The sequence below is a fragment of the Mycteria americana genome, chromosome 2, assembly GCF_035582795.1.
Source record: "Mycteria americana isolate JAX WOST 10 ecotype Jacksonville Zoo and Gardens chromosome 2, USCA_MyAme_1.0, whole genome shotgun sequence".
NCBI lineage: Eukaryota > Metazoa > Chordata > Aves > Ciconiiformes > Ciconiidae > Mycteria > Mycteria americana.
Genome location: NC_134366.1, coordinates 144,974,379 through 145,000,546, shown reverse-complemented (window position 1 = coordinate 145,000,546; position 26,168 = coordinate 144,974,379). Strand labels below are relative to the sequence as shown.

At 38.2% G+C, this 26,168-nt stretch overlaps 1 protein-coding gene across 1 annotated transcript in view; it reads right to left on the bottom strand.

The window, feature by feature from the left end:
• The window catches only part of RALYL (RALY RNA binding protein like), a 406,804-nt gene that overhangs the window by 196,901 nt on the left and 183,735 nt on the right, over positions 1-26,168 (bottom strand). The window contains exon 3 of the mRNA XM_075495737.1: positions 13,432-13,710. Coding sequence (XP_075351852.1) covers positions 13,432-13,687 — 256 coding nt within the window. The 5' untranslated portion in view covers positions 13,688-13,710. The remainder of the gene's footprint in view (positions 1-13,431; positions 13,711-26,168) is intronic.

Here is a 26,168-nt window from a genome sequence, read left to right as displayed (position 1 = left end):
CAAAAAAAAAGTATTAAATACTGAGACTGATACAAACAAAGATGAAGTAGTTTAAATGTTTAAGCACACGATCTCACACCTCAAAAAAAAAAGAAAGAAAAAGAAAAGAGATCTTACTCATGGTAGCAAAGACATTCAAGCAAGCTCGGTCCAGCTTTCATAGATACATAAAATAAAATGTGTCCTTTTTTAAATTTTTTTTGAAGTGTAGTAAAAGATATCTGTGCTGTGCAACAAAGTGGGGCATAAAGGAAGCTAACTGTTATCGGGCTGGTTAAGAAACATGAAGAGGGATAACTTCATTGGTAGCTGGGAGACAACTTTTAGTTGGCTTTAGTGTGTATTAGTTGTGGCAATGATTGTACTTCTTTCTGGAACAAGCTAGTGTATGTTCTCAGCTTTCTGCTGTCAGGCTGTTATCATCTGGTGGGAGAAAGCTCAGGACTCATATATCTAAGCTCACATGTATGTCAAATAAGAAATTCCAGGCTCGTTTTGACATGATCAGTGTCTTCTTACAAATACATTATCATTTTGTAAGTAATATGAGGTATTCTGCAAGGTATAGAGGGACTTTGCACAACTTAGAATAGAAGTGGAAATATCCAACTTTATACTTAAAACCAGACTAATCCTTTTCCAGTAGGCCTTTTGAAAATGACAAGTCTTGCCATGAAAAAAATGGTCTGATTCAGCTGCCATGAATTTTCTAGATGAGACTACAGTCACTTAAACAGTTGTAATGATCAAGAACATGAACAGTGTTCAGTTCTGAGTCACTAAAATACCTAGAAAATTACTTTTACTCAAAAATTTGTTAACATGGTGGAGCTCAGTAATACTAAATTTTCTTTTGAGGAGGGAGGAGCAGTAGTGTAGAATTTGAGCACCCCATTTGAAGCTGCAACACGAAGTCCTAGGGCAATCAAAAGAGACTTCAGGGCCTTGGGACAGCTAGTAAGGGACTCTGGAGCACAGGTTATTTTCTCCTCTCTCCTTCCAGTTGTGGGCAGCGACACTAGAAGGAACAGGGACACCCAATCTATCAACTCATGGCTCTGTGGCTGGTGTCATCGCCACGGATTTGGTTTTTTTGACAACGGGATGGCCTACACAGCACCAGGTTTGCTGGCGTCTGATGGGATTCATCTTTCTCAAAGGGGAAAGAGAATCTTTGCTCAGGAACTCGCGGGGCTCATCGACAGAGCTTTAAACTAGACTCAAAGGGGGAGGGGGATAATATCAGGCTTGCCCGAGGGAAGCTGAGGGGCGACGTGCCACGGTTAGAGGGAGTGGGTGCCAGCGAGGGCATTTGGCCTGTGTCTCTGAGATGTGCGGGGTACGCTGGGGCACAGCTGAAGTCGAACAGAGTTGAGCTAGGGGATACTGAGGCAACAGGAGCCAAGAGGGAAATGCCAGTGAAATGCCTCAAAGCACGCAAGGGCTGTTCTTCTATGAAGGAAACACGGACGACAGCCCAGCTGAAGTGCCTCTACACCAATGCACGCAGCATGGGTGACAAGCAGGAGGAGTTGGAAGCCATTGTACATCAGGAAAACTATGATATGGTGGCCATCACGGAAACGTGGTGGGGTGACTCGCACAACTGGAGTGCGGCGATGGATGGCTATAAACTCTTCAGGAGGGACAGGCGAGGCAGGAGAGGTGGTGGGGTAGCCCTGTACATCAGGGAGTCTCTGGATAGTTTAGAGCTCAATGATGGTGACGATAGGGTGGAGTGTCTACGGGTAAGAATCAGGGGGAAGGCCAACAAGGCAGATATTGTGGTGGGAGTCTGTTACAGACCCCCCAACCAGGATGAGGAGACAGATGAACTATTCTATAAGCACCTGGGAGAAGCCTCACGATCGCTAGCCCTTGTTCTTGTGGGGGACTTCAACCTGCCGGATGTCTGCTGGAAATACAATACATCAGAGAGGAAATAGTCTAGAAGGTTCCTGGAGTGTGTGGCAGATAACTTCCTGACACAGCTGGTGAGGGAGCCAACTAGGGAAGGTGCCCCGCTGGACCTTTTGTTCACGAACAGAGAAGGGCTTGTGAGCCATGTGATGGTTGGAGGCCGTCTTGGGCAGAGTGATCACAAAATGATAGAGTTTTTGATACGTGGAGAAGCGGCGAGGGGGGTCAGCAAAACTGCCACCTTAGACTTCCGGAGGGCAGACTTTGGCCTGTTTAGGAGACTGGTCGAGAGAGTCCCCTGGGAGGCAGCCCTAACCAGGAAGGCTGGACATTCTTTAAGGAGGAAGTCCTAAAGGCACAAGAGCGGGCTGTCCCCAGGTGCCGAAAGACGAGCCGTCGGGGAAGAAGACCGGCCTGGCTGACTAGAGAGCTCTGGCTTGAGCTCAGGAAAAAGAGGAGAGTCTATGACCTCCGGAAGAAGGGGCAGGCAACTCAGGAGGACTACAAAGGTGTAGCGAGGCTGTGCAGGGAGAAAATTAGAAGGGCCAAAGCTGAGCTAGAGCTCAGTCTGGCTGCTGCTGTAAAAGACAACAAAAAACATTTCTTCAAATACATTAGCAGCAAAAGGAGAGCTAAGGAGAATCTCCAGCCCCTAGTGGACGGGGGAGGGAACACAGTGACCAAGGATGAGGAAAAGGCTGAGGTACTTAATGCCTTCTTTGCCTCAGTCTTTAATAGCAGGGCCAATTGTTCTCTGGGTACCCAGCCCCTGGAGTTGGAAGATAGGGATGGGGACCAGAATGGAGCCCCCATAATCCAGGGGGAAATGGTGAGTGACCTGCTGCACCACTTAGACACTCACAAGTCTATGGGACCTGATGAGATCCACCCCAGAGTATTGAAGGAACTGGCAGATGTGCTCACCAAGTCCCTTTCCATCATTTACCAGCAGTCCTGGCTAACTGGGGAGGTCCCAGCTGACTGGAGATTAGCAAATGTGACGCCCATCTTCAAGAAGGGCCAGAAGGAGGACCCGGGGAACTACAGGCCTGTCAGCCTGACCTTGGTACCGGGGAAGCTGATGGAGCAGATGATCCTGAGTGCTATCACATGGCACATAGAGAATAACCAAGGGATCAAGCCCAGCCAGCATGGGTTCAGGAAAGGCAGGTCCTGCTTGACCAACCTGATCTCCTTCTACGACAAGGTGACCTTCCTAGTAGATGAGGGAAAGGGTGTGGATGTTGTCTATCTAGACTTCAGTAAAGCCTTTGACACGGTTTCCCACAGCATTCTCCTGGAGAAACTGGCTGCTCATGGCTTGGACGGGTGTACTCTTCACTGGGTAAAGAACTGGCTGGATGGCCAGGCCCAAAGAGTGGGGTGAATGGAGTTTACTCCAGTTGGCGGCCGGTCACAAGTGGTGTTCCCCAGGGCTCAGTTTTGGGGCCAGTTCTGCTTAATATCTTTATCAATGATCTGGACGAAGGGATCAAGTGCACCCTCAGTAAGATTGCAGATGACACCAAGTTGTGTGGGAGTGTTGATCTGATTGAGGGGAGGAAGGCTCTGCAGAGGGACCTGGACAGGCTGGATTGATGGGCTGAGGTCAATTGTATGAGGTTCAACAAGGCCAAGTGCAAGGTCCTGCACTTGGGCCACAGCAACCCCAGGCAACGCTACAGGCTTGGGGAAGAGTGGCTGGGAAGCTGCCAGGCAGAAAAGGACCTGGGGGTGTTGGTTGACAGCTGGCTGAATATGAGCCAGCAGTGTGCCCAGGTGGCCAAGAAAGCCAATGGCATCCTGGCTTGTATCAGAAATAGTGTGGCCAGAAGGACTAGGGAAGTGATTGTGCCCCTGTACTCGGCACTGGTGAGGCCGCACCTCGAATACTGTGTTCAGTTTTGGGGCCCTCACTACAAGAGGGACATTGAGGTGCTGGAGTGTGTCCAGAGAAGGGCAACGAAGCTGGTGAAGGGTCTGGAGCAGAAGTCTTATGAGGAGGGGCTGAGGGAACTGGGGTTGTTTAGCCTGGAGGAAACGAGGCTGAGGGGAGACCTTCTTGCTCTCTACAACTGCCTGAAAGGAGGTTGTAGAGAGGTGGGGGTTGGTCTCTTCTCCCAGGTAACAAGTGATAGGGCAAAAGCAAATGGCCTCAAGTTCCGCCAGGGGAGGTTTAGACTGGATATTAGGAAATTTTTCTTCACTGAAAGGGTTATCAAGCATTGGAACAGGCTGCCCAGGGAAGTGGTGGAGTCGCCATCCCTGGAGGTATTTAAAAGACGTTTGGATGAGGTGCTTAGGGACATGGTATAGTGGTGGTCTTGGTAGCGTTAGGTTTACGGTTGGACTCGATGATCTTAAAGGTCTTTTCCAACCTATACGATGCTGTGATTCTGTGATTCTGTGATTTGTCAAATTTCCCTTTTTTCACCTGTGAATTTCACTTTGTATGAAGTGCTGAAAAATAATTGAGTTATTAATAAGGTGGCAGTATTATTTTTTCCCCCATATACATGATTTACACAGTTTTGCTGATGAAGTTGTCTATCCGTGAAAGAATTGTAGGATTAAGTGTGAAACCTGAGGTAGACCCTTGATGAGAAATAAACAGATTTCCTCTGCTTTATTTTCCTTAGGTGTGAAATGAAAGTAGGCTTAAGACATGAAATCAAATCTGAGATAGCAAATATGCCTTCACAAGCATTTCTTGTCTCAGTTAAGCTAAACAAACAAAAAAAACATTTGCATTTTAGCTGACCTTACTGTTAAGAAGGGAAAGAAACAGAGGAAGAGTGATCCTAAAAGTTCATCATGCTAAAGAGCTACCTCCATGAACTGAGACTATGACCGGGTGAAGGATTTTTGTCTGCCACATTAGTATTCTGGTAGGAGGAATATTTGCTATACTTTCTCCTCCAAACAGCTGAGTGATGTCTTGGGAGGGAAAGCTATTTCATAGGTTTAACAGTCATAGTCCAAAAGACAAATAGCAGGGTTGGGATTTGCCTGGATTCCGCAACACACTGCAATATCATTAGTCTGTCCTGTCATCCATTCAGTGCTGAATACCTGGTAAAAAAATCCCCATACTTCCAATTGCAGATTAGAAAGATAAATATTGGCAAGTCAGATTTAGATGAGAAATCAGCTGACCTGTGTACTTTCCATACACCCTGGAGCAGATACGAATTTCTCCATATGCCTTTTGGAGCAAGGTAAGCAAGCGTAATGTTGTAACAAAAGAATGAGAAAACATGGAGATATGGCAGGCACACATACAAAACCAAGTGACATGGTATTAGCTTAGGAGCACAACTCCAGCAGTACATGATGAGATAATGAAGCAGGTATTGTCAAATGATCAAGAAGAAAATATCAAACTCAGACCAGGTAAGATTCTTTTTGAAGTGAAAGAAGCCAAATGCATGGAAGATAGTCTACCAAATTGAATCAAGCTAGATCAAGCAAAGAAGTGAAGCTGTAGACAACATGAGACTTCCTAGAACAACAAAACCAAAAATTGAAGAGCATCCTAGGGGTAATTCTTCTTTTTATACAGTACATCCCACACGAGAGACTGAGACAAATGTTATGAGAGAACCTATCATAACAGTGGTTTTATCACTGCATGCTGTGACAGTTCAGAATGAAACATTATAGAATAGCTATACAGATTTTAATGATCCCAGCAGTCACTAATCAAAGCAAGTATATTTAAGAAAAGGTACAGGATTTTGTCTGCCGCAAAGGAAAACAATTTTTGTAACTTCTTATAGAGCTGCAACCAAAATAAAGCACAGTTATCTTCAAATCAAGAAGGAACTACTGGATATTGTTTGCTAAAAAAAAAATCTCATCAAGATATCCATGGAGTAAAGGTTGAAGTCCTGGGAGCTTTGAAGTAACATTGTCTAAAGGTTTTGAAAAGCACTTACAAAATTACAATGGATATATCAGACCCATGAACACGTAAATATTTGTCACAAGCAGATTTGAGGGACTTGAAGTGTAGCACGTTATGAAACCCAAGGATGAAATGATGAAAAAAGTAGCATTTAATGGAGGGGAGACCCTATGCTATATAGAGGCATGTCAAGCAGCAGAGAAGGACATAGAAAGATCCCATAACAACACCTTGTCCATTATTTTAAAGATGAGCTGGCCATGCAGAAGACTAAGTGAATCTTAATATGCATCTTTATACAGCCTTGAAGGAAAGGTTTTTTTTCAATAACAGTTGTTGATGGCAAGTGATCAGATCATTATTCTTGGCATTATGATGGAGGAAATAACATTTGCATGAGCTGACATAAGGCTGTTCAGAGTACAAAACCTTGTACCAGTCACTACTTTGCAAATTTTAGTTTATCATAGTTTAGGAATATATGAAGAATTTCACAGGAGGAGACCCCAGGTAATCAAAAAGTAAAGCTTTGCTCTCATGAGTTCACCTCATAGCTAAACTATTTTCTTAATATACACTTGGTACTTTTCTGAACATGAAAAAGTTTTAATTCTGCCGTAAAGTCAGTTCTAAATTGTAGTTTCAGTTTTCATAATGAGTTAGAGTGACCAAGTCCCACTAAGAAGGAAATAGAACATTTTGTAAGATATAGGGAGTAAAACTCGCTCGTTCTTATTCTAGGTATTCTCAATCTAATGAAATGGCTCATTCCATTAAAATATGGATTTTTGTTACGCGATGAAACATTCAGCTTGCTCTTCTGGAACAGGCATACATCAGTTGTGCAATGGTGTTCTGCCCTGAACCATGGATAGAGTGACAATTGTTAAAAAGAACGCTTCCTTCCTTTATATGAGTTGCTTGGTTGCCATATATATATGCATGGATAGTATCTCAAATGGTTCACATCAATGTGACTATAGGATGAGAAAATACTGATTTAAAAACCCCACAACGAACAGGACTGTGGAGTGACCACAAGAGTTAATCACCTTTTCGAGTTCAAGAGCATAAGGAAAGACAGCTGGGTTATACTGCTGTAGCATAGTCTGCTGCTATGGCTGTAGGCTATAGCCACAATGAACCTTACTGATGCAACAATAGAAGGTATAAAAGTATTGGGAGACACCAAAGTGTGCAATGGGAATGGACATATGGAAATTATCCATTATCAGAAGACGCCCATGAGCAATGATCAGTGGTTGTATCCAAGGTCCTCTACAGTGAGACTTGACACTAGTGTCTGCTGTTACACAGGCTTCACGGAGACCACAAGGGCATGGGTAGGCATCAAGGTGGAGACCTATGTCATAGATTTAGACAGGGTCCCTGTTCCTGCATGCAGGATTACACTGGTTCCCAAATACAGGAACAGATTGAAATAGGATTAAAGCGTCAGTTCTAGTGGGTAAAATTTAACAACCTCTGAACTAAGCTGTGGAAGGTTAATTAATAATTTTTCAGAAGTTCTGTAATACTCTGTTCATTCCTGAGGGCTGGATGATGAGGACATTGACTAAAATGTGATATAGTGGGAAAGACTTTATTAAAGACAGCACAAATTGATATCCTTAGTCTCACTCTACGTTCCTGAGACATCAAAGGCATTATTTTCATCATGACTACATATATACAGTTCTTGTGGGGTTTGTTTGTTTGTTTTTGTAAGAAGACCACTTAGTATCTAAATTTATTTTTTATCATTACTTTATGTTTTCTTCAACATAAAAAATATTGGATCAAATAAACTTTCTCAAAACCTGGCCCTGATGTTGACAGCTATTTTACAATAGTAATTGATCTCGATTGAGAAAGTATTCAGCAAATAGTTATATGAGTTCAGCAAATTTAAAAGTCATCCCTACAATAAGCCAAAATTTATGGCATCTTATGGGTTTTATAGGTTTGTGGATAGGTTTATGGATAAATAATTTCTGCTTATTCAAGTATTTGTTCATTTAAACATATATTTTTATTTAAACTTACATGATAATGATAATTCCTTATACAGCATTTCACATGTGTGTTTTTCCTTTTGCTTAAACACTATTCAGAAAAATGTGGATTATTAGACCAGAAGAATACTATATTCTCTGAGGTACAACATTTAAGTGTTGAAAACCATACAATATATAGTTAATTATGACTTATCAAGACTTAAATACCTTGCTGTCTAAGGTTTACTTGCACAGATAATTCCATGCATATTATTGAGTTACAGCTCTCAGATTATTTACTCATGGTGCAATGCTGATAAGTACAAAACATTAAAATGCATCTGCAAAAGTTATGACAAGCCAAAGAATTTTCTATGAAGTGTATTGCCCTTTCTGGTCCAGTAATGTGAACTTGCAATATCCAATCGTTTAAAAGTATAAGACTTGAAATAAATTTTTAATATATAATTAGTTATTACATGTATGTAATATATCTTATTTTTAATGTCTCATTAAAATAGATGTTAAAATACCAAAACATTCCCACTTTTTAATTGTATTGGTACAATCTTTGGGGTTTCTCTAAGGCAGTCATTGTCCTTGGCTGGAATGTTTTGACCCACATTAAAACTTCAGTCTTTACAGACTTTCCAGAAGCAAAATAAGGAACCTTTCCAGTTGCTTATCCACGATACACTTTAAAACAAGATAGCATTGCTTTCCTGTTATCCTGCATAGGTATATCTTGCTATTATGGTAGCTGCAGGTAGGTCCATAAGAGTAACAGGATTGCTTCAATATGTCATGAGTTATGCTCGTACAAATGAGTGTCTTCTAGGATTGTTGTACTTGCATGCTACTGACTGAAGGCTGATAGCAAAATTAGAACTGAACAATCACTAATTCAGTTTTGAATTTCCTTTGTTAGTGTACCTTTGATTTAAAGCCATCAAGGAAATTTTTATAGGTTTGTCATTTTTCATGCCAAAGTGAATTTTTCATAAATGAGTTCAGTAAAGCAGCATAAGTATTTATTCTTTTTAAATACAAACATTCATAACATAATTAATGTCTGGTTTTCAGATTGAGGTGAAGAATTGATTCACTCTGGAAAGTCCTAGTTCCGCAAATATATAGTTAAGTCTCTCAGTGTTGCTAGACATTACAAATATAAAATAGAGAAGATCTGTTTTGAGTAGAGGCCAGGGAAACAAAAGGAAAAACAGCCCTATTGTCACATCAATTCAATTTACAACAAAGGTATATGTTGAGTCTCTCTAAAGGCTCTCTTTATTACCTGCTCTTCTCCTTGGATGTTTTCTACTGGGTAGTCATCATTTAGAAAGCCCCTGCAGGGCTTCTGTGCTTCTCAAAAGGATGTGCAATAGAATATGTCACCCAAAATAATTATCTGCAACCACCATCTTACCTTAGGCTACATGTCAATATGCACTCACTTGGTACTCGGAGACTGCATCTAATTTAGACCTGAAGGCAGACATACGTGAATAATACTTACAGCAACAAAACAGGATTGAAGCTACAGTGGAACTAATTTATTAGTTAAAAAGGGCATCAACCGAAGAACTACAGTGTATTTCATATTCTTGGTACTGTAACCTTTTTCCTTTTTCTCAGCATCCAAGAGTAAATTCCATGGTGTCTTAAAGAAAGCAACAGAAGAGACCAAAAGTACTAGCCTTGCAGCATTTAACTTGCTTTCTCAAGGTGCCTGTGAGGTGGCTCAACTCTTATTCTGGTGCAAATCAAAACATATTCTGAGGTTAAAGGAATTACGGTGGTTGAAAAATGTGCATGAAAGAGGAAAAATAATTAGATCATATAATTATGAAATATAAGGCTATGAACTATAAACCAAGCAAATAAAAGGGACATTATGATGTAGAAGTTGCTATGATAGCTATACCAGAATTTTAGTTGGAAGCTGTTACATATATTTGCCAAATGCATAAGGTAAACAGGAATATATAATATAAGTTTACGGAACATTAAATGCCTTTTACGTGGTATTTGGCTTCACAGAATTTATGTGTGTTTGAATGGATAAAAAAGTTAAATATCATTGCTGAGACCCTTGTGAAGAACTACAAAGGCAGGAGAAAATATCAGGTGAAGAACTGTATTCTCCATCATGTACCCAAAAGTTTCATTCTTGCTGCAGCTCGCTCCTCAGCCCACAGCTGCAATGAGGGACTTGCACCATTTGCTTTGGAGCAAGCAGGTCTCTAGTCCTCCTCTTACCACAGTGGGGTGAAATCATCCTTGGTAAAGCTTATGGATAGACTCGGTATTTCCTCAGAATAATTCCTATTCACCCCATCTCTTTGCCCTGTGTGGCAAGGAGGCAAATATGGGCAAATGTTCTCTAACTTGTAGATGTGTTTAAATGGATGAAAAACTTTTGAGGTGATACAGCAGAGGGGATTATGTGGGTGTGTTCCCACAACTGGGAACATGCAGTTTTGTCCTAGACCAACTTGAACATTTTCTTGGCTCCAGCCTGAAGTAATTCACAAAATAATAATTGTGAGGCAGACTCCTGTTCTCAGTACTGACCTGTCCCTGCCCTGCTGTGGGCCAGGAAAACATGGTATTCCCATGAAGATATAATATCACTTCAAGAAACTCCACTGAACTTCACAATAATAGCAATACATTTTTTAAGCGTGTTTTTTTGTGTTCCTTTATGATCTCTTCCCCACAGCTTTTCAGAGCATGTTGGACTTCATGGGACAGAAAACTTGGAAATAACCACACAGCTCATGAAATCCATTTCCCTGAAGTTACAATATCCATGGCATAGCCATTACACATCACTGGCCACCAAACACATTGGTAGGAGCTTGAGAGTTGTCCAAGGAGACCAATTATAATGACCCACAGGAAGCTGGCAAGACTGAAGGCACTACCAATGCTTTAGATTTGTACTTCTGAGGAATTTGTTAAACAAAATGCCTTGTTATGTACCTATGGAGCCTAACACTTTGGGACTCCACCTCAGAAGAAACATTTAGACAGGACTCTAATGCACACCATTAATGTGATTCCATTGCTTACAACTGGATGGGAATTGCAGCAGTATCTTCAGTGAATTGTGCAGCACTGTACACAGCTATAGGAATTTACAGGTTCAATTTTTAATTTCAGTTGCATACACATGAACAGTTTCTAACTCATGGATAAAGGTACTGTAGAAGATATAATTTTGAAGGGCTGGCCTCCATAGAAGACAGGAGATAACATAAATGACCAGTTTGCCAAAACCATGAAAGAACTAATGTAGATTAATAATGCAGTCTAAATTAAGTTATTCCTTCTTTTGTGAGGTACTGAGTACTCAAGTGTATACTAGTATCAGGCATATACTATGGGGTTATCTTTTTCAAATATTCCTTTGTTTAAACAGCTTTCCAAAACTGACTACCATCCAGCCCTCATTATATTACTAATATATTCTAATTCCATTTAAAATAAAATTCAGCTATGCTAATCAAGTTTATTTGTACATCTGTAAAAGGCTTTTCTTGTCCCCTTTCCATACCTTGACTTGATATAAAATCATATGTTCTGTTTATTTCAGAATGCAAGGCTCTTAAGGCAGAGAACAAAGTCTTTTTTCATTGAGTAGTTTCACAGTAATGAGTATACCTGTTACTTCATTCCATTCAAATGCACAATTTTCACTTAAGTTATTCTTCTGGGTCATAATGCCAAGAAGATTTTATCTATCAGCTCCTCATTATTTTGAGGCGATTGTTAATGTCTAGTGCTAATAAAAAGAATTCATAGAAATAGTTTGTCTAACGAGAAGTACCACTTTTACAAAGTCATTTTGTTTGTCAGACAATACCGATGACAACTGCATTTCATACACAGAAAGAGTAAATGAAGTTTAGAACAGCTAAAAGAAAATTTCACCTTGCTTATTCTTTATATTCCTTGATACATCAGGAATTGAAGCATGAAATATGCCATCACAAGACTTTGCAGAATAATCAAAGTATTTCAAGATTATACAGTTGAAACAGTATTGAATAAACTTTCTGTTATTATTAAAAGATTTGAACAATTCAAGTAATTATTGGTCCCTTAATTTCTTCTACAACAGCTTCACTTACCTTCTATACAAAGCACAAAAGTACTCTGGGTAGAGCAAGGGCATCTCCTTGTACAAAGCACTTGGTATATTATAGATGCCACAAGGAATACTAAAAGAGACTAGCAACAGTAGTCATAGTAATAACAGATCTATTGCCTTAGGAAAACACAGTTTAAAAAATCTGGTCAGACCAGTGTGCAAGGAGCTGTAAATAATGCACTGATGGCATTACATGGCCTATTGCTCGGAGACCACTGCTCCAGGAAACATCTAATAATGCCATCCCACAGACTGACTTTGCTGCCTTGCTTTATCACTTAAGTTCTTTTATTTCACTCATATATATAACTATTCCTAAAAAAGTTGTAAAGTAATCTCCCCTAAAATGTAATTGGATTTCTTTAATCTGTTTTTCTTTTGAACCCAAAATACAGGGGTTATAAAACTTAAAATTACTGTTGAGCAACTGTGACAAAACAACAACCCATCTAACACAAATACTTCAATTTCTACAAATAATCAGAAAAACAGATTTCCACAGCCTGAGAAATTGAAAATGAATAAGCCATATCCATGCTTTATGACTTGTTACAACCAAAGCACTAGCTACACTTCACCTTCTCCTGACATAGCCATTACACACATGGGTTTGGATCTGAGCAACATAGTTCAGATGTCTAGTGAAAGATCTTTGGCTCCTACCAAACAGCTTGCTGTACTGTCTATCATTACTATATATACGACAGATGAGGTTAGTACTGTACTCCAGATGATTTTATCATTGACAGCCTCCATATCTAAATGTAAATAGCTTTCAGTGGTAACACTTGCAATAAGAATCAACCGGGCCTTACATAAGCATTCATGACAAAGCACTAGAAAATAAAAATATTACACTTTTTTTTTTTTTTTAATTTGGAGTTCAGATGAACAGTGTCCACAACATTATGCGGGAATAACTTCAAACTAAGTTTTTCATAATAAAATTCTCTAAATAAATAACAGCATTGCAATTTGATTTGGTACAATTTCAAGGACTAACAAAACTCATTCTTTTGCTTCTGTATAAAATCCGACATACCACTGGGCTGGATATTATTTTAAACTTATTAAATGCAAGATAACAACATCTATTAGACGAGTCTTGTTATATTACATTAAATCTACTAACTAGAGTGTAAGAGAAAATGCTTATATTTTCCTCACATGAATACTCATGTTCACTGCAATGGGATTACATAGAGATGTATAAAGCAGTCAGAAGTGATGTGTTTAATAAATCAGCAGTTTATAGCACTAAACATTTTGTAATATCTAGGTAACATCTAATACTTTGAAAATTCTGCCAGATCCAACATCCTAGAAATATGCTTAGATGGAACAACGGCAAAACATAATTACTAGTCTCCAAGGCACCAGCAGCAGATGATATTTCACATAGAGAGGAAAGAGAAAACAATATTTCAATGATATGAACAAGCCCTTACCTAGTGGCTGCCCTGCGATGATCCTGGCATTCTCTCCCGCCACTGCAGCCCTCGCATGCCTCTCGCTCATATACTGTACAAACGCATAACCTTTGTGCACTGAGCAGCCAACTATTTTCCCATACTTTGCAAAGATTGCTTCAATGTCGCCTTTTTTGACAATGGCTGTGTTCAGATTGCCAATGAAGACTCTGGAGTTGATGGACTTGGGGTCGTTCTTATTGGTGACGTTGCTGGTCTGTGTTTTGCCGGTCATGGTTGGATCACTTGGCTTTAACCCTTAAATAAAGAACAAAGAGAATTATGTTTCAAAGCATACAGGTACCCCTGACTTTGGATGATTTTTCCAGCAATAATTCACTTTTCATTTTTCACTTAGGATGAACCTAGACTCAGAAGGCTTATACTTTCTAAAAATGATTATCAATAAAACCAAGGTAGCACATTTTAAAATACTGTTGATAAGTCAAATTAAAACTTCTTATTTTTATAGACATAAAATATACCAATACATCTCTTAATACAATGCTGTGATAGTGGAGTTTTACTGTAATCATATGTGGATTTCTGCTTAGAAATTCAGTATTGACTTTTTAAGTACCTAGCCATCTAGAAACTGCAAAGCAAGAGAATGAATCTTTATCTTATGCCAAAGAAATGAACATTCAAGGCCATGTAGAGAACAAACTCTAACAATGAAAGACAACTCTGCTTTTGTTTGGTAAGTGTCAGGCAGAGCACATTTCTCAGCAGTTAAATATCATTGACCATTGTGAGGAGTGCAGGGCAGGTAACATACAGTTCTTTACTGCAATCAATATGTTTCTGTCAGAACAATTTTCCCTATTAATTCAGTACAAAAAAGAAAAAGAGAAAAGACAGGTGAAGCACAAGTGGCTTATGTTCCTAGAATTAAAAAGTATGAAAACAATCTTCCTTAATTATAGGAACACAGATTTGCTTGCTGCTGTGCTCTTTCCTCTGAGGTCACAAGTCTAAATGCATCCTGGCATATCTAAAATGGAAATATCCATATCATTCCTGGGAAAGATTTGGCAAAAGAAAAAATCTCATTTTTTGTGTTCATCTCGCCTCCCACTTCTGAAGTACACCTGATTTTGTTAACATGTATGCAAGTTCTACCTGCCAGCAGGTCCCTCCATTCACATGAGTTTGCTTAGGTGGAGGTGAAATGAAAGAAATTGTCCCATGAGGCTGCTGGGTTTTTTTTAGCTATATTAGACAACAGAAATGTCAAAAATATGCATACCTCTACATAGTGAAAACTTACTTTGTAAGAAGGAGGTCATTTAGACAGCAGTCAAATATAGGCCATCTCTTACAGCTAAGAATTATGTTACTATTTTTTAACCTGTTCATATGTTTGATCATGTCACAGTAACAGCTCAGGCAAGAAGAGAATCCAGTTAAATACTGCTCACAGTTAAAGCTCAGTTCATTTCTCAAGATGAAAAGGAATAATGACCTCTATTCTGGACACCTAAAGCTTGACAGTAACTAGCAGAAGTTTTGTATTTTAAATCAATAGCTACCATATATTAAGCTAGACTGACGAAAAAAGAAACCATTGTTACTGAACTCCACACAATCCCTGGTGAACAAAATGGTCGTAGCTGCAGCCATCAGCACTTTGACCGTCTCCATCACACAGGATCCAAACCCCACCCTTCAGGTAAGAATGCACAATGGAGACATGTGGCCAGTTCTCCCACATCCCAGCAAAGGGTCTGCTTTATAAAAGAATGCATGCAGTGGAGCTATCAGTCAAATAGCTTTCACTTGCTTAACAACTTAATATGACAGCTTCATATTACAACATTTAGAGAAAACACTGTAGAAAACAAGAAAAAATACGGTTTTTTTAAGTTTATCAATTTTAAATACATTCTGGAAACACAAGATACTGTATACATGCACAAATTTCATCAAGGAAAACCAGGAAAACTGCCTTGACCAAAAGCCTCTGAGCTTTACCATATGACAGACTCAATACTGTATATTTCTACATTGCTGTGAAGATCATGGATGTTAAATTCATGTCTATATATAGGTAACCTGGATATTGTGAATATTCAGTTATAATAGTACGCTTGGTACCATAATAGTTTGAAGACAAACCACCTACAAAACATAAATATAATGCACATTGAGCTCCATGTTGGCATAAAGTAGACTGCTGATATTGTCTGAGAACTAGCAAGTTTAAACCCATCTTAGATATATCTATATTTACACAGGAATCAAAGTGACAATAGCACAGCTATGTTAGCATAAAGAACCCTAATGACCCAAAATGAAGAGGTAACATGGCAGAGTAGAGAGGCATAAAGATAAAAGTTAATGCAGTCAAGTAGCTGGTGAACAGGGGACCACTGGCATCCCCTGTGGTGCCAAGATGCACAACATTTCAGTGTACAAATACCACTTCTGTTGGGGAAAATTAACATGGACAATATTGTGTTCATCTTTGTGAAGATCCAGCAAAAAAGCTGTATCTGTCCTTATATAATTCTTAGTATCTTGTTAATGTCTGCTGTGTACGTTTATCAGCTGTGTAGCTGAACTGATTTTACTAAATTCACAGAGGCAGTGTCTCACAAGTAAGATCACTGCTCTAGAAAGCAGTAGACTTGGCTGGTAGACCTGTCTCTTTCTCTAGCCTGCCATATGACTCTCAGTAAGACACATTTTTCTGCCTCTTTTTCCACTTTTTAGACTTCAGACTTGCATTTTTTTGACTAAGAGCTGTCTCTCAATGTACCTTTATATGCCTTCTAACACAATGATGTGACCTCAGCTGGTACGTTTGGGCACGATCAACACACTAATAATAAGACTGACAAGGGGACAAAATCTACAGAAAATCTTCTGCAAGGCAAGACTTGCATGAAAATTATACACAACAAAACTCTTTAATTATTACCATCACAACTGTTTTCAAAACACCAGAGTACTACACTCTGTATTCCTCTATTGTTTAGCCTTTTAACATGGGATTTAGTGTACCATTCCTTTTTTTATTTAATAAAAATTCTCATTTTATTTATGCCCAGTTTTGCTATGCACTAATTTAAACAGACTTTGAATAGGACATTGAATGTTTCTCTCTTGTAGTTGTTCTTTGCAATGCAAATTTACAATATTTTTATAACACAAAGAAAAGGAGTTGTCTGGTGGGTTCTCTCATATTCAAATAAGCAGTCAGGAAAACGTGCTGCAGAAATTCAAAGGGTGAGAATAATATTAACATGTGAATAATTGAGATTTGATTGCCTTGCTGGTCGACATACAATACTATTGTGAATATTTCATAAAAATCAAAGATACACGGGATCTTCATTACAATGAGAAAGAACTTATGGTAAGTTTTACACCTCACTTACAATTTTCATCGTGAATACTGAATTATACCTATCTTCTCTGAGCTATCAGCAAAATCACAAACATTGTAACTCATACAACCACGGAAATAAATGAAATAGTGAGAGAAACATATCTAAAATCATCTCATTTCCTTGCAGCCTCTAATAAGGTGTGTTGCTAATTTCCTATTATTGCAGTGACCCTTTCTGGCAATAAATATCCTCTATATGCCAAAAATATCTTTTAAGAAATGCTTTACGAATAGCATCTAGCTGTCAATACACTTCATTACATTTATTTATTCAATACACTTCATTATATACAGCATTGTTTTATGCTGTAGCTGATTTAATTATTCCATCCAGAACTAACTAGTTTAAGTCTTGGTATACTTGAACATAAAAATTATAAATTAGACTGTTTCAATTACTGCATAGATCTCTGATTCGAACAGCAAAGTTTTGCAAACTTGTTTTGAACATTAACATTTCTAACATGTTAAACAGGAATGAAAATGTAAATTACTAAAATGAGATTCCTATCGTCCAGCACAAACACAGGATAAATCTAAACCAGTCAATTTGAAGTGCTCAGGAGGGGGGCAGATTTTAAGCCCTTCCTTCACTTTTCCAGCATTTTCTGAAGTTCAGTTAAGCACCAGCATGACAAAGCATTGCTTTGTGGCTGTGAAACTCATCTTCAGTCCATAAGATGAATGTTTGAACCCACATCTCCCATTTCACAGGAGGTGTTCCTCCTGGGGCTCTGTGGCTAACAGCAGAATAGTGAAGACAACGATCCCTTTTAGAGTTGGGCTGTGGCCCAGTACAGGGAAGAGCACAGGACCTGAAGCAAAGGGAAAGGGAGTAAGCTGTCCAATTGTACATCCCAGGCATTTCTTTGGGAGGTGGGGGCAAGAAGGGACCATGATAGTCTTATTGGACCACTGCTTCCAATGCTGTTTATGCATTTTACCAATGACTCTTCAGAGGAAAATGTAAAATTTGTCTTTGAAGAGGCAGCTTTTTGGTCAAACTGCAAAGCAATTTGGGACATATGGAGACTTGAGGACCAGAGCTGTTCGAAGGGATTTTGAGACCGTTTCACTTCAGCACCTTCCTAGTCATACAACTGTTTCTCATCTTAAAAGACTGACTGGAACTCATCAGCCCTGTTAAATTTCTACTGAATACTGAAAATTTGTCTCTGAAATTATCCTTATGCATTTTCCTATGCTGAATAGACCAATGAAGCCAACGTGTAATAATTCCGTTAGAATTAATATCTCAGATAAATCTCTTTAAAAGAGGTTAGGAAAGATTTACATTGATGGTTTGGGGATTTTTTTTTTAGTAAGATCTATACTCAATTTCGCTTTTAAAAAATTTGTCTTCAACAAGTTTAGTAATATTTTCAGGAGCTTCTACATATTTATGTGCTTTCATCTTGGAGCTATTTTCTTCCCTTTTGTAAATAAAAATTTGCTTCTTTTAAGCAAATAGAAAAAGTCTGTATATTTAAATGAACTAAATATTACTTGCAGTGACTTTAGGAAGAATGAAGGTCTACTGAGGAAAAACTGAAACAAGAAAACTGAAAATCTTCAAAGAAAACTGAAATGCTTTCTGAAAATACATTAGAACCATGTTAGTTTTATAGAGAGATTTAACATCACAATTCTATGTACTTATTATTTTTACAAATAAAATGTTAGGAAAAATGAAACATGCTTTCATTTCCCCCCAAAACCACAAATTCACTTTGAGATCATGTCTAGAGCTGAGCCAGGAAATAATCAACACTCTGTATTAGATCTATGTGATAAGAAAAGACTAATTCTGTGGAGAAAGATTTTTAAATATGAAAATTCCCATCATTGGCAGCTTATTCTAAGCACCATTAAATGCCAAATCTTAATTTTTGCTATTTATAATGATAAAGTTTGCACAGTAAGATGCATAGTCCACATTTTATAATTACAAATCCTTTCAAGAAAGACAGAGAAAGACCTAAACACACATGTGGTTGGAGAGTGAAGTCTGTCTCCACAATGAAATCCACAGTAAAAAGGAAGACTGTAAAAAATTAATTGCTAGGATGTTTGGGGGTCAAGCTGAACATGGGCATTCTGGCAAATACCAAACATCATGGTATTGATCCTCGAACTAAATACAGCACTATAACACGTAGTCAGCCTCTGACCTAAAACACATGGTTCTCTCTTCAGCATTTCCAATAAATTTATCTCTGCTCTTCTATTATCCAGCCTCAGATAATAGCTGAACTTTCGTAAATATCAAGATTCAATCCTTGTTTTAATAGTTGAGCTTTTCTGTGACTTAATGTCTTTAAGGTTTAAGAATCAATAAATATTAAAATGTTTATCAAGAAAAAAAATGTAAGGCCATAATATATTTTCTCTCCTTTTGAATTACTTTTTAGCAACAGAGACAACATTAATACTTTTGTAGTGTAGCATACAAATTTAAGATGTTTAAACATTTGAAGTGTCCTTCTGTGGGTGAAATCTCCTACAGCATGGATTTATCTTGCATTGGTACTAATATTTTATGGAGAAAATTCAATATTCATCTTAATTCCTTTAATCAGCAGTCATTAAAAACTATTTTATCTCAGCTAAAATCAGTCCTTGACAAATGTCTATAAAATTTTACATACCTGTTGGAAGTAAGAATATTGGATATATCATGGGGGGAGGGAGGGAAGGAGGGAAAAGAGAGAGCAGAAAGCTATCAGATAAAATGTATTTTGTCTTGGAAAATCCTTTCTTCTTTATATTTTAAATTCATTTTTAATGAATTACTATATCTAGGTCACACAAATAAAGAAAAAACTTATTCATAAGATGGTTAGTTAAATCCATATCAAAATATTCTGGGCTTTTCCAGTCCTCATTAAAGTCAAAGAATCTGCTTCTTCTGTCTCCCCCCGAGATATCCTGCCTTTACATTCATTTTTATTTTATTTTTCATGGTTTAGCTTTAAGTTTTCCTTTCAATTATTTTTAAGAAGGGGTTGACACATCATGTCTATAACACAGACAACACTCCCTTCAAGATGGCATTTCTGGAGCCATATAAATGACAAAATGCATCAATACTTGCTATGCCACATCTTGTAGAAAATGAAGGACTAAAAAATAAAATTATGTAGCAGATTGCACTTCATCTCCTGTTGTCACTCTTCTCAAAGAAACAAAGACTCTCTCTTTGTGGAAGGTGAAGAAAATTTATCTACTTAAAAAAAAAATAATTAGATGTTAATAATACCATACAGACAAATACCATAAAACACTTTTAGGAGTACATTATTTTGGGTTAGTTGTTTAATCATTTGAAAGAGTAAGGGGGAGATGCACACCCTGTCTCAGGAGCAGCACCACATCCAAGGAGGGAGAGGAAAGAGGAGGAGGTCTAAGGTCTGTACAGGTGGACAGAAGCTACAGCTTTTTATTGCCCTGCACTTGCTTATGGTGCTGGGACCTTGAGACCTATGCTGCCCACCCAAATGGGCAGATGAAAATGAAACCTGTCAGTAGAGAGTTATGGAGATTTTTCTCTCCCATTCACATGCTCTTTGTTCTCAGGATATAGAAAATAACCATACATAATCATGTAAAGAAATACTGATCCCAAATATAATTTTTTGATGAGCACTCAGATATGGGTCCCTTTCCCCCATCAAACTTAACCCCTGTTAAATACAAGGCTTGCTTTATTTATCAATTGTAAAATCAAACCATAATCCTGTTGGCTAGGATATGAAAATAATTATGATAACACATACCAGTACAGCTATGTAAATAATACAGTGAATTCAGGAGAAAACTACTAAAATCAAATCTAAAAACAAAAATTAGACTTATTTGTGATTCTAAGTGAAGAAGAGTTTGAAATAGGGTAAAGATGTTACATTACCTAACTGTCTAATCCCATAAAGAGGTATGACCTTCCAGGGAATACCCAAGAGACCTGGAAATTGAGGTCATTTAGCAAATTCTAGAATGGGACCTTCGGTATTATTCCTCAGGTAACACCTCACATATTAAAATGTCTCCAGGAGAGAGTGCAATCAGGATATCTTGACACTAATGCTAGGCAGTAAAATAAGGGGTTAACTTTCAAACTTTTCTTTAACATGTCTTGGTTACAATCTATGCGTTGGATATGTCTATCCAGGAAACTAATAACGGAAACTTTTCATCTTGGGATGTGCTGCTTTTATATGCTGTCAGTCAGGCTCTTGGAGATAGAACTGAGTAAGATTTTTTAAATTTGTTTAATTTCTTTTTTTTTTTTAGAAAAAGGCAAACAAAAGTTAGTGACTTTTCCCTTCACTTCCAATATTTTGACCAGATCTATTTGTAGCCAACTATCTCATCTCCTCTGAGTTATCATTTATCATTTATACAGCAAGCTATTTTAATCTTCCCTCATCAGTCATTCCTGCTGGCTTCATAATAATTTTTAATGCATTTCTGACTTTCTACAGTTTCTGTGGCCTAAATCTGTTTTCAGTCTTCAGTTTTAGGTATAGTGACAGTAAAAGGACTGCTGTCTTTCTCTTCACTTGGTGTCTTGGTGATACTATGGACTGCCTAAAAACAATCATCTTAGCTATATTTGCTGTCGTATGACATTTCAAGCTAATCTTGTGTTCACTAGGATTGCTTGGTCTCATTTGGCAGTGTTGCTTCCTCTGTGTTTTTGCTTTCTCTTCAGCTTCATATCACTGTGAGGATTAAATGAGCCTTGGCAAGTAAGACAGTCTCCTACTATCATTTTTGTATTTCTAACCTTCCTAATAGACTTCACCAGTTTTCTCTGCTCTCAAGGGAGTTTACAGTCTCAGAGTACAATGTCTTCTGAAATTTTAATCAGTGAATTGTTTTAATGGTTTAGAATTTAAAGCCATTATTTAAAACCAGGTCTAATAAGGATATTTGTGGCATGGTTAGATGTTTTCCCTACAACACAATTCTCATTCCAAACCTTCTCTGTTATGTACTAAGCTGTTTTTTGGGACACATGACATTAAACATAGCTAGGCTGATATAAATTAATTTTTCAAATTATTCTTAAGGGGAGAAGATTATTTTGGCAAATTTGTCATGCTTTTTTAAAGTAGCATCCAATCTTTATTGCTTATGGAATTGCTATAAGGGACTCATAGATGGACTATTTCAGCCAATTTTATTCTACTGAAGCCCCCGAGAAAACTTTTAGTAACATTATTTTGACTAGAATTTTTTATCCCTTATGTTTCCTCTATTATTTTATAGGAGTTTGAAATTAGATTTGAGGTATGTCATGGTCTAAGCTGCCGAATACCAAACTAGAAGTCAAGAGCTTCCTAATTGTAATCCTAGCTCTGGTACAGACTTAATAAGAGGCCTTATGCTAGTCAATATCATAGAATCATAGAATCATAGAATGTTTTGGGTTGGAAGGGACCTTAAAGATCATCTAGTTCCAACCTCCCTGCCATGGTCAGGGATACCTTCTGCTAGACCAGGTTGCTCAAAGCCCCATCCAACCTGGCCTTGAACACTTCCAGGGATGGGGCACACACAACTTCTCTGGGCAATCTGTCCCAGTGCCTCACCACCCTCATTGTAAAAAATGTCTTCCTTATATTGTCTAAATCTACCGTCTTTCAGCTTAAAGCCTTTACCCCTTGTCCTTTATATGCTCTTCTAAAAAGTCCCTCTCCAGCTTTCTTGTAGGTCCCCTTCAGGTACTGGAAGGCTGCTATAAGGTCTTCCTGGAGCCTTCTCTTCTCCAGGCTGAACAACCCCAACTCTCTCAGCCTGTCTTCATACGAGAGGTGCTCCAGCCCTCTGATCATCTTCATGGCCCTCCTCTGGACTCGCTCCAACAGCTCTATGTCCTTCTTCTGTTGGGGGCCCCAGAGATGAACACAGGACTCCAGGTGGGGTCTCACAAGAGCAGAGCAGAGGGGCAGAATCACCTCCCTCGACCTGCTGGCCACTCTTCTTTTGATGCAGCCCAGGATACGGTTGGCTTTCTGGGCTGCAAGCGCACATTGCTGGGTCAGGTTGAGCTTCTCATCATCCAACACCCCCAAATCCTTCTCCTCAGGGGTGCTCACAATTCATTCTCCACCTTGTCCTCTTTTGTCAGAAACTGGCAATAATCGTGATTATATTCCAGCTCAGTGGGTTGTTACATGAATGAAATGAAAGAATGCAAAACACCGCAAAAATGCTGTTGGCACTAGGAATTTTAATAAAAAATGTACAATTTAATAGAAAACATAGGACTTTGTTTTGAGGATTAGTGATATCTTTGTTTTTCCTGTCCATACCACTTATACCTGTATATTTCTAAGTATTTTTCTGTATTTTCTGTTCATGGGTGTTTTTTACAATGTATCTATCATCTCCCATATTAGTTGAACAAAATCATTACTTGATTTTTCATAATGGAGAGGGATACCTAAGAGTACTTGAATTTCATAATCAGAGGCAAAGTAGAATCACATTTGCTATTGCATTTGCTCTGTAATGTCCCTCTCAGATGTCTGTCTTGGAGATTTATGCCAGATGACCGTATTGTGCATCTGACTTACAGGAAGAAAAGCTAGTACTGACAACCAAGTAATCCTGATATCTGACTCTCGCTCTGCCAGTAACTTTCCCAAAATGATGCAGTGAATCACTGGTGTATTGTGCTTTTGTTTTATGCATTCCGTTCTTTTACCCCATTTATTCAGCCTGGCTAGATTTTTGTATCGGTTATGAGTGAACTGTATCTTTAAAACCCAAGCACATCTGCAGGCAACATGTAGTAGACTGTTACATCCCTGCAGAACCTTGGGTTTATTCCTTAGCCTATACAGTACATCCTGAGTCAGGAACCCAAGGTAATAGGCTATCATTCACCACAAAAGAACTGAATGCCTTTCTAGTCTATCTGGAAAGTCTAGTCTATCTTTTCACACTCTGAATATCATGTGCATATATCAAAGTTTAAGATTACAAAGGCAGTCAAGAAACAAGAGATACTCTTACCAGTGAGGATATTCAACAAGACATTTGAAATTCCTTTCCTTGATAGACCTTACAGTTTGTTGTGTCCACAATGTGGCAATGAAATATTCCACATGGGATTATGAAAGTTTCCATCATCTATATATACAGTATACAGGCATCTGATGAAGAAAAACTTAAAGAAAATTTGAATATGGATCTAATGATGTTAGAATCCTAAAGTCAGTCTTGTATTTGGGTGTGATTTCAGCACCTTTTTCCACCACAATCATGCAGTCATGAGCAAGGTCCTTATAAACTAGATCCATAGACTCTCCTGGGCTTCTACCATTTCATAAACACAAATCCAAAGCTATCTGTGGAACTGTTCTTCCTCTAACATCTCATCCTGAAGGCATCTGAAGTTTAATTGCGCTTCAGTTTCTGACATTAAAGCTTAACAAGTAGTCTAATATTCTGCAGAAATCTCTTTACAATTTTTCAAGACTGAGTGGCTTGATATATATATATCATGTTTAAAACTGCCCAAATTCACATTCATTGACCTATCTTGCCTGCAGAGACTATTTCAGTAATTTTCCTTTGTCATGACTATTAAGGACACAAAACTCAGTGTGGTGCCATTCCCAGTGTTTTAACTGATAGTTCAACATTTAGGACATTCTCTGGGACAATGGAAAACTTGATTCGATTCTCTACTGGTGAAAATTAGAATGTGCATTCTTGGTCTCCTGGGTGTGTGCCTTGGCTCTCTTGGCAATCAATGTAGCGTGGCTGCTTCAGGGTCTTACCCCTACATCTCCCTTCCTAGACAATCTTCAAAAGCATTTGACATTTACTCTATAGTGAAATCTATGGGAATTTTCATGCCAAAGCCTTACCAGGCACTTACCTTTTACTGCAAAAATAATTTTAATATCTGGCTGTTTGTTTTTCACTCCTATGCTGAGACATGGGAATTAAATTAAACTTAGCACAGTAACATTGCCATTGTTACTGAGAGATCACAAAGCCTGTGATTCCTACACTATGCCCCACACCATATAAAAAATCTGCTAGATAGTTTAAGAAACGTGTTAAAGGCAATGTCTTCAAATACTGTGTGTATCATTGAGAACCCCTGAATGATACTCTACTTTCATTTTTCTCTTTAAAATGCATTGTATATAGGCACAAAAGGTCTTATCTGTTCCCTCTTTACCATTTTGTGAAAAGCAAAACAAAAATTGGATGAGAAACTTTTTTCCAGTATTTCTCAAGCTTTGTAGTCTCAGCAGTAACTTTTTGCTGCAGCAGGTAGATACAAGTGAGATTTTAATTTAGTCTAGGATACTAGTATGTCTTAGTGAAGCTGTGATTTTACTCTAGCAGACATCTGATGCCCAAACACAGTGATAATAGTCCCTACTCAGATAATTGTTTTATTTATTTAATGCTCTTAGAGACTCATTTAAGCAAACACAATGAAATAATACAACAAAGATATTTTCCTAAAACATTATCTGAACATTAATCAACCACAGTAATGCAGACTTTTTGATGCAAAACATACAAAATCTGTTGTCAACATATCTTTTCTAGCAGTATGTTATTTGAGCAAATGGTGATTTTCCAGGACAGCACCTAATAATTTAATGTCAGCAGGTACGTTGGCCTCTGGGATCCAAATCTGTGTACATTTGAATGCTCTAGAATTTGGTGCTGGTTGCATATTCCTGGTTTTGGTTAACCCTTTGCAAAGAGCTCAGAAAAAAATCAGTTGATATTCAGATATAAGTCTGAAGTGTCATTCTCTTTTCTTGTACTGACTTCTTGTATCATAAATATCATATTTTCATTGCCTTACTCCTATATCACCTGTCTCATATATTCTCTGCTTCTTCCCATGTCTACCTTACTCTGCTCAAGTCCATTCACACTGTTTCTTACTCGAGTCCACTTTGTTTCTTCCATTCTGCTGAGTCCTTCCTACAGATTTTCCTCCTCCTCAACCTTAGAAGACTGACACTTGTATGAAGTTTGTCACAGTACTTTTGTTTTCTCTTCCTATGCACCTATCCAGTGACTGGCTAATTTATTTGTACCAGAAGCTTTTTTTTTGCTTGCTATTATTCTATATCGTACCTAAAAAAGCGTGGTTTTGTAAGCACTGATACCAGCCACATGTGAAGCAAACGTAATCTGTCATTCTCTATCAGGAGCTGACTGTGTTACCACTCTGAGTGAAATTGTGGCCCTGCTAAAATCAGTGGCAAAAAAGTAGGATTTTAACTACAATTAAACTGAATTTTTGCCTCTTAATGTGCTTCAGAAGGAACAG